The following is a 15,219-nucleotide window of genomic DNA, read 5'->3' as shown; positions in this document are numbered from 1 at the left end:
CTGGACATAAGGTCACACATAGTGTTTCAGCTCAGAGTGCCTCTCAGAGAGACTCGAGCCAAGATCATGGGGGGCCACAGCAAGGCCAAGATAGAAACATGTTCCCTCTCTGGAGGTTTTTTACGGGTTTGTAATGCCAAATGTGAAACAGTAGCAGTGACAGAAACTGATGAAAACAAACTCAGCTTTAATATCTACAGTAATCTCACAATCAGGATGCGCAGCATATGCCGTTATAGAGTGAATTTTAATCTCTACAGGCTGTTAAAGATCATCACCAGCACCAAAGTAAACAATTTAACATTTGTCAATTTCACCGAGCAGATGCCTGGCACAACTGGAATAGAATTTATTGTAATCCCCCTGCACCTGCAACACAACGATGAACAACGTGTCAAGTGACACCCAGCTGGTTCATCTCTGGGTCATTTCTCTCCCTTCCCAGTCCTTCACGGCATTTCTCCAAGGCAGACGTGACAGGCCAAGGGATAAATAGATCTGTTGAAGAGGGTGATGAAGTACTGTACAATCTGAGGATCTACTAAAGGATGACAAACATTTGTACCATCCTTGACTCCTGCCGCCTCCCCCCCGACACTTTTGTGTGTGGCTGAGAAAGAAAAGCTTCATTTGTTGTGCTTGTGCTCTGTTTTCAGGATTATCAAGGGTCAAGGCATCGACATCAAGAGCCTCAGCTCCAGATCAGTCCTCACAGTGAACAACATGACAGAGGATCGTTATGGGAACTACACATGTGTCGCCTCCAACAAGCTAGGGACGGCTAATGCCAGTGTGCCTCTCATTCGTAAGTTGTCATTCTATCTGCTTGTGGCTAACTGGAGTGGTGAGGAGTGAGAGGGCTGAGGGAGTGTCGTGGATGTCAGTGGGGGTTTGTGCCCTCAGATGTGTTTTCATTTTGGCTGCAGCATCCTTGATATAGGATAAAAGGTAAAGTCAAACCCAGTGCTGCAACTGGGTGCCCATACATAACCAGCAGAAGTGGTTTCTTACTTCCAAGTCATCAGTTTTGTGAACGTTGATTGTTTGTTATGGTTGTGAAATCTGTATGTGGGTGTGAGCGTGGGTGTTTGTTGTTGTGCATCTGCTTTTAAATTCTACATCTGCATGTGTACTGGACAAAAACACCACCTGAGAAAGAAATCTAGCTTTGAGGTTACAGCATCGCAATTACAAAGGCAGCTACACAGGTCACCAGTGCTAAGTTGAATGCCAAGTAGCAGTATGACTCAGATTTTAAAGAGGTCTGAGAATCAGCCCTTTCATAGTTTTCAAGACGCCATGAGGCATCTAACAGAGACCCGAAGAGGCCAAATAATCAGAGGCCAAGCTGCTGGTGCATCAGTATTAGACTGCAGAATTATTTAACATAGTTAAAGAAGCGTTTTGCATAAATTGAGATACTGGAAAAAAAAAAAACAGATTGTTTGCTAAACACCCAGAAACTAAGACAGCAAAAGTTTCCACAACAACAGGCACAAACACTGGTCTACCATGGCAGAGACCCAGGCTGAATCCCTGGGCAGCCGAACCTCCAGCTCGGTGGAGCATCCAGCAAACACAAGTAGCTGTGTTCACTGGTGGGAGGCCAGTGAAGGATAATGTCCATGTCACTGCACTGGGAACTTCTTCTAGTTGGTCAGGGTGTCTGCACAGAGGGGGGAGATCTTGGACAGATAATATGACCCTCTGGCCACATTATACGCTCCTGGTGGGGGCTGTTGGACTGAATATTAGAGATGCACTGGTCATGGTGGTGGTGACTGTGGTAACTTAGTTTACAAGTCAGCTTTTACCAAGTGGGGTCCATTAGATAGATTTGGTAACGTTAGTTTATTCCAAGGCAGTAAAATGTTTTAACACTAGTGACTGAAAGGAAAATAAAATGTTAAAGCTGAGCTGAAAGGGAGCTGTCAGTCAAGCGTGTTCTAATTACACCCCCACAATACTGAGAATTGGTTTGAGCAGCCAAATAAGCTGTTTTTGAACAAGGTTTTCTAATAGTTATGAACATTTATTTTCACTTAGATATTTCTGGATGCTTAATGAGACACTCACCAAGCCAAGTTGCCAGTGGTTTTCAAGAAGAATTCGGTTCGATACGTCACAGTAGTGTCACAGTTCAGTATGTCTTAGTTACAGCAAAAAAAGTATGATAAAAATCATTGAGTATGATGTTTTTGACTTTGAACAATGATGGAGCTATACCTGAGTAATACATCTTTTGGGCTGTCCTCTTAGCAGCATGAAAAACAAAAACAGCTCCTTACAAACTATTAAATGTCGTGTTGCTGTTGTAAACAAATACAGATAGAACTGTTCTGTTTCTGAAATGCCAGAGATTTTTCCAATCTAACTAACTAACATCATAATTTGGGCTTTTATTTTGTAACAGTCTAGCTGAAATGGGCTCCTGAAGGAATATTGTACAGGCGCTCAATAACATAAAGCATGTTCGTAAAGCCTGTGTTTTCCACTACAGAGTCAAGTCTCATATCTGTCCCAAGCTCAGATCAACAATGGCTACATGCAGAAGCTATGTGTGATGAAGTGAACAGAGAGAGACACAGCTTATATAGGATGGTGGTGGCACATATACTCTTACCTAAATGGTGCTTTGCCAAATTTAACTTGGCCTTGAGCCAACTAAAATTAGTCTAACTTGTCCATCTAGCACTTCTGACGCCATGATAGCTGTCCTGGCGGAACATGATCCTCAGGGGTTCTTGACCTAGTATCCACTAGTCAGTGAAAATGTAAAAATACATACTCACTGGAGTTATGTTGACGTAAGTAAGTTGCCATGTTTGAAGTAATCCCACTGATATAACTGCTGTCGTGTTGCAGATGATACATACCTTCTTTTTTTTTAAATCCACTGCTCTCTTGCCATCGTCCTCATAATAAACAGCGAAACCAAAGTGTCTGCTGACGCCAGACCTATTGGTTATCGGAGGATCATCTATTTCCGATCTGATAGTGGCGTTACTAACCATATTGCAATGAGCTAGCTTAGCATAGCTGCCTCCCAGTGTGTCTCACTGGAGTAGAGTATTCTGGTTTGGAGGTGGGGGGCTGGGGGGGGGGGGGGGGGGGGGGGGGGGGGGGCAGACGACATGTTGTGTGTTCATAGTGTGGGCGGCCTCGTTGAGCTCGGTGGCACTGAGAACATTACAGTAAACACGACTCAAGCTGTGTATTTTTTTTCCAAATGTAATAGAATAGTAATGCATACCGAACCGAAAGCCTCCTACTGAACGGATCAATACAAATACCTGTATTGCTACACCCCTGTTTTGTTTTGCTGTCAATTAGCGTTCTTACAAGGGAAGAAAGAAATTGAAATCAGCCAAAATTGGGATCAGCAGGTTAGACTTTTAAAAAATCAGAAACTGCCCAAGTAAATTCAAATCTGTTCATCTCTACTTCATATGTATTTGAGGAGGCACATGACGGTGAACTCTTTACCCAGGCCAACAGTAGAGAAGGCCGTCATCACATGTGCAGTACAACTAGATGAAAACCTTTATGATAGAGCCCAAGCAAAATTGTACATTATGACCTTAACAAAGCAAGTAACTGTGGGATCAGTTAATCTGAAAAGCTTGATAAAGAAGCAATCACACAAAGGCAGAAGCCACTGAATGAGGTGACCTATGTTCACCCATGAGGACTGAGAAAGGTTGTGTGGTGTTAGAAAACTGTCTTTGAATCATTTTGATGGGTTTGAGTTTAAAAAGCCTCCAAACAATAGCTGCCAACTGCTAAAAAACACAGTAGTTTTAGACTTGCAGCCATCTCAACAGTCACAAGGTCCGCTGACTGGAACAAGAGGCAGTATACACACTGGCTTGGACAAGTGGTCGGTCTATTACAGGGCTTACTGGTGATTTCAATGGCTGATTGAAGCTCAAATTATCAGAAAGAATGAAAGCACCTTTAAAATGCCCTTAGGCTTATTCCCATTCTAGTGCTTAACAGTCAAGGTCTGTCAACAGGTCAATTAACAGCAAAGAAATACAAAGCTTTCTGGATCCTGGTGCACAGTCAGGGTTACATCATAATTTTCCCATATTTCAAAAGAGGAACTCCTCTCCGCTTTTTTTATTTTCTTTTTCCTTTTCAAATTCTAGTCTGCAGTCCACAGTTACTTCACCCACTGCATGTACTCATCTGTGAATCTCTATGGGAAGTGGCTTTCAACCACTTTCATTGTTGAAAGAACAAGACACTTTCCCTCTAAGAATGTTACAATATCCGTCTACACACATTCACGAACTTGTTCAAGAGCACTCCACTTTTTTTTTCTCCGAGCCGTCTCGGTGAGCCATTTCAGTTATTTTGTCCACCATCGAAAAAAAGCAGTGACAGCAAGGAGTTGGGGAACATGTTTTTCACCAACGTTTTAGAGCGACTGTGGGTGGAAAAAAAGAAAAATTCCATTTAATGTATTCAGTGATGAAATATGAACAGGTGAATTAAATTATTCACCAGTTTGCGCTGCACCCTCTGATGATAACATTGTCCCTAGCAGGCCAGAGACTCAGAATACAAAAAGATATTTCTGTAGAGTTGGCAATTGTCAAAGGAGCTCTCCACTCTCCTGTTTGTGTATGCACAAAGAACATCAAAGGCTTGTCTCAGATCCTCAAATGGATGATCTTAATGTGACACTAGCGAGGCCTCAAAGGCAGAGCTGCAAAGAAACCCTCAGAATAGTCAGAGGAGGCAGCTTCCTGTGCTGCCACCCCCAACTTCTCTCTCCTCCATTCCCTCTCTTTATCTCTTTGTCTGTCTCTCTATCGTGGCTTTGTCTCTCTGATTCTCTTATCTCACTCTCTTACTCTCTCATTCCTTTGTCGTCGCCCCCCCCCCACCACCACCATCCCGTCTCTCATTCTTCCTCTCTATCATCCACTTTCTCTCACACACACGGCATCTCCTCTCCCTCCCTTCCTCTCTCATGATCTCCACTTATGGAAGAGAGGCCAATTCTGCTGTCGCTCTTAATGAGAAATGGCAAGCAATCGCCGCAGCGCACTCTCACCGGTACGTCGACGCAAATAACAAAACCCAGAGGTTAGATTTCACCACGGGTGACTTTGGATTGCTATTTTAGAACCAGTCGATAGCTATTGATGAGCAAGATGGGAAGGGGGAAAAGGGGCATGCATATTTGATAGAGCATCATACATCGAGAAGAATTTTAAGTGGGAACACAATGTGGGTGGTTTGCGGTGGAGGAATTGAGTATTTATGTATGTATACAGTAGTTTCTTTGGATGTTTCTATTACACTATGAGGTCCAGTGACAAGTGAAGTCAAGTGAGGGTTATCCCCATTCAAATAAAGCCACTGGGTAAACAAAGATTAAATATAAATGGAAAAACATTCAGGGCTCAGTTTCATTAGTCTCCCGTCAAGATGCTGAAGTTGAGGGGCGCTTATCCTTCAGCGGCGTAAATCCTTTTTGTTTTAACCTAACAGCGTCACTTTAAATCAGTCCAGGAAAAGGTTTGCCATTATCACTGATGAGATGAACTGTGACTCTGGAAAGCCTTCTCCCAGGGAAAGTAAACACATTTGCCTTCCATCCAAAGCAGCCACTGGAAGACAGCTTGTTTGGTTTGCGTTTCAAATAAAACAAGGATGAAAAGCAGAATTTGCAGCCTGGCTTTGTGCACATGTTGACACGGTGGGTTCTGACTAATTTCTGCATTTTTTGAAACGAGTTGGACGGCCGTGTCCTCACTGTGTGCTGCTGTGCTGGTTGGGATTCAGTTTCTGCCAGTTGTGTTAGACCATGTGGGTTTTTGTGCTGTTAAACCATTAGTCAGGGATTGTGATCTCTTTCAGCTAAGTACCACTTTAAGCTGTGTGTTTAAAGCTGTGGTAAAACACAAACTGGGTTCTTTGGAGCAGAAAGAAAGCAACCTCTTTGTCACTACTTGTTGGAGTAGTGTGTGCGTGTATTTATGTGTGTGTGTGTGTGTGTGTGTGTGTGTGTGTGTTTGTGGGTGCACAAAGCTTTTTATACCTGATCGCTTTTTGAATAACACAATACCCAGTGTCATCAGTGAATGAACAAATAATACAGTCGAAAATCACTCGTCACAATTGTCTGTACTTCTAAACAGTTGTTAAGTTACAAAGGTGTAATGAAGTGAATGCGATAATAGGCTTGAATAATGGCATAGAAATAATCAGAAATAAACATGGGAGGGTTTTTGTGCCTCCCTATATGTTCGCAAATGGAATATTTGTATTTAATTGATTACAACTGAACCAGAGCTTGCGCAGGTCTAGTTCCTGCTGTGATTTATTTTCAGTCAGTTAGATTTAATCACAAGACACGGGTTTTCTCTCAATAGCTTCACTGTAACAACAGAAAAGTAATCAGGTATCAGCTTTCAGAGAAAATTATGGCGTAATTGTTTTTTTTGTCAGTTTGAATTGTACAAAACCAAAGCAGTAGCACTGGAACAAACAACCTGCAGTGAATAAAAAAGAAGGATGCCATTTTCATACAAAAGCAGGAGCGAGTGAGGGCAGACATGAGCCACAGTAGGTTATCTGCTGATTTGTTTTTTGATTTACTCATTGGGTTTATTTGACATGGCAGTTAAAATCATAGTCAGTGCCATGAATTAGACAGAGCTCAATAGTATGTTGTTTGTGGCTACATGTTACAGTCAGCCGGTCTGTTATTATTTACAATATATAGTAGTTTCATTCATATGTCCACAAGTTTATGTACCATTAGTGCTGGCGCTGTTTGCAAATGTTTGTGTAGGAATTACTCCAGCAGTCGCCACAGCGTGCGCATTTCAGTCGGATTTGCTTGCAAAAACCGACGACTGACTGCATTTAAACATGAGCATCTGTGTAAACTACATAAAATTTGCTCTTAACTGAAACAAAGTTATCCTGAAAGACATGATATTCTTTTTGTTTGGACTATGTGGAAATCTGGCACAAAATCAGAGTAGAGGAGGAAAGAATGGAAGAAAAAAAAAAAAGGCCCTGCTGCTTCCACAGCCCCAAACCGTTACAGACAGGAGGGGTAAAATGCTTGGAATTAACACACCGTGACGAAATGTTGATAATGAATACAGCCTGCCATTGAACAAAAACACAAACACACGGAGCATTGCGAATGTGCGTGTTGCATTCTGTGTTAATTGTTCATCAGCATAATCTTCAGTTAATGATTAATCTATTAAAAAATGTTATTTTTGTTTTACCCGTTAACAGTTGTACTGCTGAGCGAGACCCACTTTGTGTCTCTTGTGTATTACTACTACATTCAAGGCTGTTTAACGACACTTACAGCTGCTCTGAGTGTATTTTCAGACTCCTCAAACACTCTTGGATAAAAACATATTCTAGCCACTGCAACAATAAACAAGTATTTTTAACCATGTTGTGCATTGTTTTCCTCATCCAAAGATGGTAGCCAGAAATGGCAGATTTCCTTGCTCACTTTGCAAGTTTATCCTCTTGAGACCCTGTGTCCTCACATTTTGGGTTAACTTGACCTTATGCTTCATTCTACTTAATTCAGACCTGTTGTCCTTGTTTGTGGACACTTTTTTGTGCAGTCTAGTGGCAGTAAGAGCACAATTCACTAATCTATGTAAAAACAAGATGGCAAGTCAGTCTGCAGCCGATCCCGACACAAAAGTGAACAAAACCTGATCACATTTTATGGTTAAAACTTGTTTATTTTACTGTTGTCACGTTTAAGGTAATAGGGATTTTATTATCGTCTCATTTGAGGACATTGAGACTTAATTATCGTTGACAGTGTTTACTGTGGGGATGTTCCTGGCGACTAATTTCTCTGTTGACTTAACAAAAATTTTAATTAAGACTAGTCCTCTAAAAAAAAGGAATACACTCAGAAAACAATCAAAATTTAGCATACAACATATTCCATTAACTTCCTAAAGCCATTACCTTCAACAAAGTTAAGTGGAAGCAAATCTTGCGAGGTCATTGTCGTGATGAGCTGCGTTATCTTCTCAGACCGAGCGGGATCACATCATCTCCGGGTGAACAATGTCAAATTGGTCGGAGTGTGGCTAGCACCGCTAGCTGGAGCTGCCATTGTTCCGTGCAGGATACCAATGTGGTTGCACATTGCTCCAGTCGAGTGATTATATGTCAGTTTCTTCTTACACGGCCTACATTGTTTTCATTTTCTAGATCAAAGTCCAAACTGCGCTGGTTTTGTGAGAGGACATCTCTCCAATTTCCCACCATGCTGTTTTAAAACTCCAGTCTACTCAAGCATTACCGCGGGGAGGGGGACTGCTGTCTGATGGCTCTGCAGCACCCACTAGTGGCAGGCGGCTGCATCTCAGTTAAGCCACCTTGTACATGAATAAAACACTGATTGGTTTAACCAACTAATATTTCTGGTGCCAACTAGCGAGGGGGCGGACGTTTAATCTTTTAGACGACTAATCGCGCGCATCATCAGTGACATACTCTGTTTACATATGCATTTATTTTATTTTGATGATGTTGGGTCTTCTTCAAGATCAACAACCATATTGAGACTCAGGTGAACTGATCTGTTATACGGACCAGACCTATGTCACACAGCTGATGATAATAATATCCTGAACATTTGGTTTAAAGGTATTGATTTATTGACGGCCTCAAAATTGTTGCTATGCTCAAGCCTAATGCTGTGGCATGACTATCTAACCACTGTCAGCTGTGTGACTGTGTATGACAAAGGTGTGGCCCATATTACAGATCAGTGTACGTGTGTCTCAGTATGATTGTTGATCTTGAAGAAGGCTCAAAGTTTTCATACAAAGTTTCATACAAAATAATGGGTTAATAGTTTGTGTTTATAGCAGGGCAAGGGCATTCAGAGCAACAGTGAGTGCTGCTGAAACACCTTTTGGGTTTTTCAAAGATTACTGGGTATTTATTTTTCATTAAACTGAATGCTCAGACCTGTGACTTGAATGTAACAGTAATACATGAGGCACAAACCGGGGCTCCTGCTGAGACATCCATAAGTCATGCATCTGAGTTTCTGTAGACTGTTGTCAGGCCAAACAGACACTCTATATAGCCTTTATTCTTTAATGCAAGTTTCCGGGGTATTCTTGCTGAGTAAGAGGATAAAGAAAAAAATATTTATTTTTTTTAAATGTGCCAAAGCATCTGCAGGTTCTGTTTCTGACAGTCTCTTCTCGAGTGTACACATATACAGTACTATATATACACACTCGCACACCTCATGATTTCAGCTGAAGTATAACAATCACCAAGCTGGCAGTCCCTATTTCAACTTCCCATTTCATGTGCTAGATGGAAGTGAACTTCGATGAAAAGACTGAGGCTGTTCACTCCAATTTTCTGAGGAGTCCTCCAGCTTAATTGGTCAAGCTCTTATCCCCCAGCCCACCTCGGCTTAGCCCTGGAGGAGATTTTCTCCGCCTATACCTCTGCCTTCATTTCCTCCTTTCTCCTCTCCCCTCCTCCCCTCCCCGAGCAGTAATCGGAAGAGACTGATGGGGAAGAAAAAGAGTTACTCTCTCCCTCTCTCTGTCTCTCCCCCCTCTCTCCCTCCTTCTCTCCGTCACTGCTCAGCCTCCCTCAGGCAAGAGAGACACTGCTGGCTACTTGGTTAATGAACGTCGTGTTCGTTTGTCACGCTTATCAATCACCACATGTGTAGGTGTCATTTCGACATGTCTCCTCATCTGCCATTGTTGTTGATGATGTTGTTTGTTCCCACACCGTGTGATTGTACCTGAGTCATGGAGCAGAGATGCAGGAAAATGGGTGCTAAAGGTGAAACCCGAAAATGTGTGTGTGTGTGTGTGTGTGTGTGTGTGTGTGTGTGTGTGTGTGTGTGTGTGTGTGTGTGTGTGTGTGTTGTGTGTGTGTGTGTGTGTGTGTGTGTGTGTGTGTGTGTGTGTGTGTGTGTGTGTGTGTGTGTGTGTGTGTGTGTGATTGCAGCTTAAAATGCAGAGAAATAATGCTGAAGCCATGTGGGGATTGGAAGGCATGTTTTAGCAAGTTGTTTTCATCTTTGGGTAAAATTGCTTTTTCTTCTGTTTATTTGTCTACATTGCTCATAAACCCAGCTGGATCCCGGCAATACTCATTGCTTTTTTTCCTGATTGTGTTTCAAGACTTTTTAAGATGAACACAATAGAGTATTTTGACATAGCTTTTAGGTGTTTCAGTTTTCAAATAGCCACACATCAAAATATGCAGAATAAATTCAACATGGCGAGGTTGCGGTGTCCTTTATTTTCCCCCCAAAAGCACCCTTACAGTGTTGCGCCATTTACCTATCATTTGAATGTCTGAATTTCCATATTTAGGCAATCAGAAAAGCCATTAACATTTTCCCGTCGCACTGCGATGAGGAAATGTTTGGCGCTGTAGCCGAGTGTTCATCCTGCAGCCCAGCGGGCAGTGGACTTTATACCCACCCACCCTCACTGACTCCTGTAGGAGGCCAGATGCACTGCTAGGAATGCTCATCCCTGGATGACTGAGCCCAGTGGATGCTCACAGGATGATACACTCTCTGGACAGCATTAAAAAGGACATAGGATGAATAACTAATTTGCTGGCTCACATACTAACACAGTCTTTAACACCGACTACTCCATCATCATCATTGAGGGATCAGTGAGGAAAAACTATGACAGAATAGCTAAAGAGTTTACACAAGAAGCGTCTCCCTGCATGAAGAATAATGCACTCAAATGGAGCAGTGAAGGGAATCAGAAGTATCTTTGGAGCATCCTCCTCCTACCTTTTCCTTTAAGGGGTACTAAGTGAGATTTATACTTCACTATAGCACAAAGATGGCCATATTCTGTGTGAGGGGTTTTGATAGGATTACGATCAATATTATTGACTCAGCATGTAATTCATGAGGTGCTGGCTTTTGGCACAAATACTCTACAAATCGAAATGTTCAACACATTTTTGCCTTTTTGCTGCATGCTCCTTTTGGATCTTTGGTTTTACTAGCTCGCAACATGTATCTCCGAACACTCCTCACATATCGCACAGTGTCTGAGTCTAGAGTCCTAAAATCACAGCTTTGGTGTTAGCTCCTCATTATGCTAGTGATGAGCTAAACTCTGAGTGGGGCCCCCACATGAACACTGGTTCCTACAAATCATGTCCTATAAATCTCTCGCATTATCCCGTCTGCAGAGAACAAAGAGAATAGCAATCCATGAAATGAAATAGCTGTGAAAACTAATGTGTTTTATCTTGCAAGTGAGCAGGCTGTGCAAGGTCGACTGCCATATACAGTGCGTGAAATGATGCGTTGCTCAGCTGAATGAGAGAAAGAGCCCAAGTCAGTGTAGAGCTATGAGGGAGAGATTGCATGTCAAAAGATATGTTCCACAGTAACGGACGAGTGTCTGAGAGCTCAAGAAATGATTCACTGGTGAATTCGTACTCAAGTATTAATCAGATAGCACCCGCCTGCCTGTTTGAAGAGAGAACTAAAAAGAAACTGTCTCCACATACGGGCTCCCCCAGGAGTACTTAAAGTGGAAACATTTGTGGAAGAAAAGATGTATTCGACCATTTCTCCACCAATATACCGAGGGAAGAGGCATATCATTTCACGTATGAATACTGATTCCTACACAGTTTCCCCATCAAAAAGAATGATGAAATCAAATGAAAGCAAATGTATTGTTGTTGGCATAACGATGGCCTTTTAAACAGCGTCACAGTGATTACACAGTTGTTAAAGCACCTCTGAAAAGTGACAGAGAAGCCACAGATTGAAAGCAGGGTGTAGACGACTGTGCAGCCTTTAGCCCCACAATTGAAATAACCATACCGAGTTTCCATGTAAATGGATTAAAAATGGAGAGTCTAAGCAGGCTTCTGCACTATTGCATGGCCTAGATACAGTCGTCACTTCAACAACATGAGGTAGTGTTCTTTTTGTGTGTGGATGTGTGAGGTGTAATCATGGCTGCCATGGTTTCCCTTGTGACAGATAAGCTCCTCCTCCACCATGAAGTCCTCTGGAAGACGGTGGTTTTTACCTTTTGTGAGGAGTATAAATAGTTCTTTCGCTGCGGGTGTGAGTCGCACTGTTCGTGTGCCAAAAAAAAACGCAAAGCTGAAAAAAAAACCTACAAGTCCGACCACTGCATCACTTTGAGTTGAGCTCACATGGTAAGGAACAGCTTTGCTTTGCCACAGATCCCAGACTCCACTCCCCAAGTGAGTCACTGCAGAAAGCTGGTCACAGCTTATCTCGAATTAAGTGCTTGTTTACCAAACAGAAAGCCTTGCTATTTATTTATTTGTCTCAAACTTCAGATCAAATGGGCACTGATGTTTACATTACAGTGATATCTTTATAGCACCGTTGCATTAAATAATTGATGCTGCACAGCCGAGTGTGGATTTGGCTTTTTAGCTTTGTAAATCGGAAATCAAAGGAATTGGCAAAGTAGTTTTTGAGTCGATGGGCGGCACGGTCATGCAGTGAACCCGTCGGCCAGCTGGGGCCCTTCTGTAGGGAGTTGGCATGTTCTCCTCTTGTGAGCATGGGTTATTATTGGATTCTCAGACTTCCTACTGCAGCCCAAAGACATGCAGGCTAGGTTGGTTGGTGACTTCGATTGCCCATAGATGTGAATGTGAGTGTGAATGGTTGTCTGTCGATACATCCAGGGTGTGCCTCACCTCTTGCCCAATGTCAGCTGGGATTGGCTCCAGCCCCCCTGCGACCCTGAATAGAATAAGTGGTTACAGATAATGGATGGATGGAGGGATTTTTGAGTCCTTCAGTAACCTTATCAACATCTATGTGTTGCGTCATATCACTTTTATTTCCTGCACCTTTTTGCATCTCTCATCAGTCTATTAGTTTTTACATAATTCATTCTTAGCTAAACATGTTTCCTTCTGTAACAGCAATCTGCGGCAACATCTTTACCATATATGTGACGAAGCATAAGATCTACTCGCTGTGACATTTTACTCGTGCACTTCAAAAGTAAAGAAGATGTGTTTGCTGCCGTCCTTCCTTGGACACTCTCAGCTCCAGTAGTTTGACACACTGGACTGAACATTTCTGGATGTGACATTATTCCATCTCCCAAATGCCACCAGTGGCTCAGCCTGAAATGAGTTCATAAGGTAATCAGATTGGGACTCTTGAGTTTCGTCCATAGAGGGATCAAAGGCAGACTTAAAGTTCCCTCCTTTTTTTTTTTCCTTTTTTTTTTTATCATTCTCCCGTCGGTTCATACGACCTAAAAAGGAGGACATGAAACGGAGAAACGGCCAGTTGTGTAGCATACCAGAAGTGTGATCAATGTTTTTCACCCAATCAAAACACCCCTTCAGGCCTTCGGAGCTGCCCCAGGTGCCCCTCACTTTTTTCGTCCATGCAAATCCGAGGCAACTTGGGGGGGATAAAAGGTGTTGTTTATGAGCATGTGGGGGTTGCATCTTGCCACAGAGACACCAGTCCTTAATGCATGGAGAGGATTTGTCTCCATTCCCTGTCCTTTTGTCCTTGCATGCACTTTTATTTTTTATTTTACGTCTCCATTCTGTTAATAATACATGAATGTCCTCTTTCCCTCCCCCTCCCCTTTCCCCCCCCTCTCCTCCCCTGTAGCAATTATTGAACCCACCACCACTAGTGCTGTCTCAAGCCCAGGTCAGTATATGTCACCATGCTGTACACCAAATCAGCAAAGAGGTCCGCTGCCTCATACTAACCTGAGCCGAAATCCTCTCCTCCATCTTGATTTATTTCAATTGGCTGGCTGGAATGCCTGCTAGGTGTACAGCTTCATTGTTTGTCCTTTTTTTTTTTTTAATTTGCATTCCTTTTTTTTTTTTTTTTTTTTTTTTAAAATTTTGGGTTGGCTTCTACAGCCTGGCTCCATATACCTCCTGCAGCCTGTGTCATCACAACACCCTGCCCCCTCTTTCCTTTCATTAAAACCCCACCTCCGCCACCACCACCCCCACGTGGAGCAAACAATAGCGTCATCAAAGTGGCTGTTCCATAGGCCTCTCTGGGTCTGATGCTTTTCATAATGCTGATGGCTTCTTCTTCTTCTACTACTTGTCTTTCTGGCTTTCTCACCACAAACACCACCTCTCTCCTGCTCGTCAGTGCTACCTAAATGCAGTATACATCAAAGGCAGGAAGCTGTTGGTGGCAAAGGCCCTTGGTTTGTTGTTTGCAAGATGGAATCTCTGCTGTCTTTGTACTTTTATCACTCCCTTTCTGTCTTAATCTTCCTATATCCCTCTCTCCCCGTTCTGTCTCTGTACTTTCCTCTTTCTAGAACAATCAGTTGGCGCTCTGCCACCCTCTTTAACCTGATCTCCTGCTAGTGCTGTTGTCGGTGCTACACTGTCAATGTCGCCCTTGTTTCCCCTCCTCCCCTCACTGTATTCTGCCGCTTCCACATTCCAGCCCAGAGTAATCCCCTCTGCCTGGTCGTCTTTTCTCCCTCTCTAATGGTTTTAAGCAAGTCACAGAATGTAATCTCTCGTACTGGTTACATTATTTTTGCTTAATACTTTTTACGCGCACAGAAAACACACAGACATGCACTCACACTGAAAAGCTTTCACTGGCACGGACACAAGCAACAGACACTGAAACGAAAAAACATGCTTAAATATTCCAACATGCACCTGCACTTACAGTACACTCGTAATCACATGTGAGGATTCATAATGCATGATGAATCCGCTAAGCGTTTTTGTGACTTCTCATCCAGCTCTGTGGATAGACGCCATCGTTTGCCTCTTGCGCTTTGTGGAGACACAGCTCTGGATTAGCACGTGTTCGCCTGCATTCTCTACCTGTCTATCTGAGCCAAATATAATTATCCATGGAGATTCTGTCAGATAACAAGTTAAAATAAGCTCCGCAGCGACGAACAGTCCTGGCATGGCCCTGAACTCTCATTTGATGTAACGCTTGCAGAACAAATGACAATTTCATGGTCCAAAGGAACACCACTGGTTTCAATCGTGGAGATAAACTCACTCAGCGACCCACTGTTCTTGTTTTGTTCCAATTTGTATTTGAAGTTAATTTTTTGATGGCGCCCTCACTTAGTGGCTTGGCACAGGGAATTGTTTTAGATCCCTGTAAACGGCTCTTTGTCCCAAACATTGTTTAATCAAGTTTAATAA

At 42.7% G+C, this 15,219-nt stretch overlaps 1 protein-coding gene across 3 annotated transcripts in view; it reads left to right on the top strand.

The window, feature by feature from the left end:
* The window catches only part of negr1 (neuronal growth regulator 1), a 190,829-nt gene that overhangs the window by 123,250 nt on the left and 52,360 nt on the right, over window positions 1-15,219 (top strand). For 2 of the 3 annotated variants that reach the window (XM_050055376.1, XM_050055374.1), the window contains exon 6: window positions 657-805. In XM_050055376.1, coding sequence (XP_049911333.1) covers window positions 657-805 — 149 coding nt within the window. Of the gene's footprint in view, window positions 1-656; window positions 806-13,675; window positions 13,718-15,219 lie in introns of all 3 variants that reach the window. The other variant, XM_050055373.1, reaches the window with a different exon arrangement.

This window comes from Epinephelus moara, chromosome 10, assembly GCF_006386435.1.
Source record: "Epinephelus moara isolate mb chromosome 10, YSFRI_EMoa_1.0, whole genome shotgun sequence".
Taxonomy (NCBI): domain Eukaryota; kingdom Metazoa; phylum Chordata; class Actinopteri; order Perciformes; family Serranidae; genus Epinephelus; species Epinephelus moara.
Note: the sequence above shows the minus strand (reverse complement) of the source record. Positions and strands in the feature narration are given on the sequence as shown.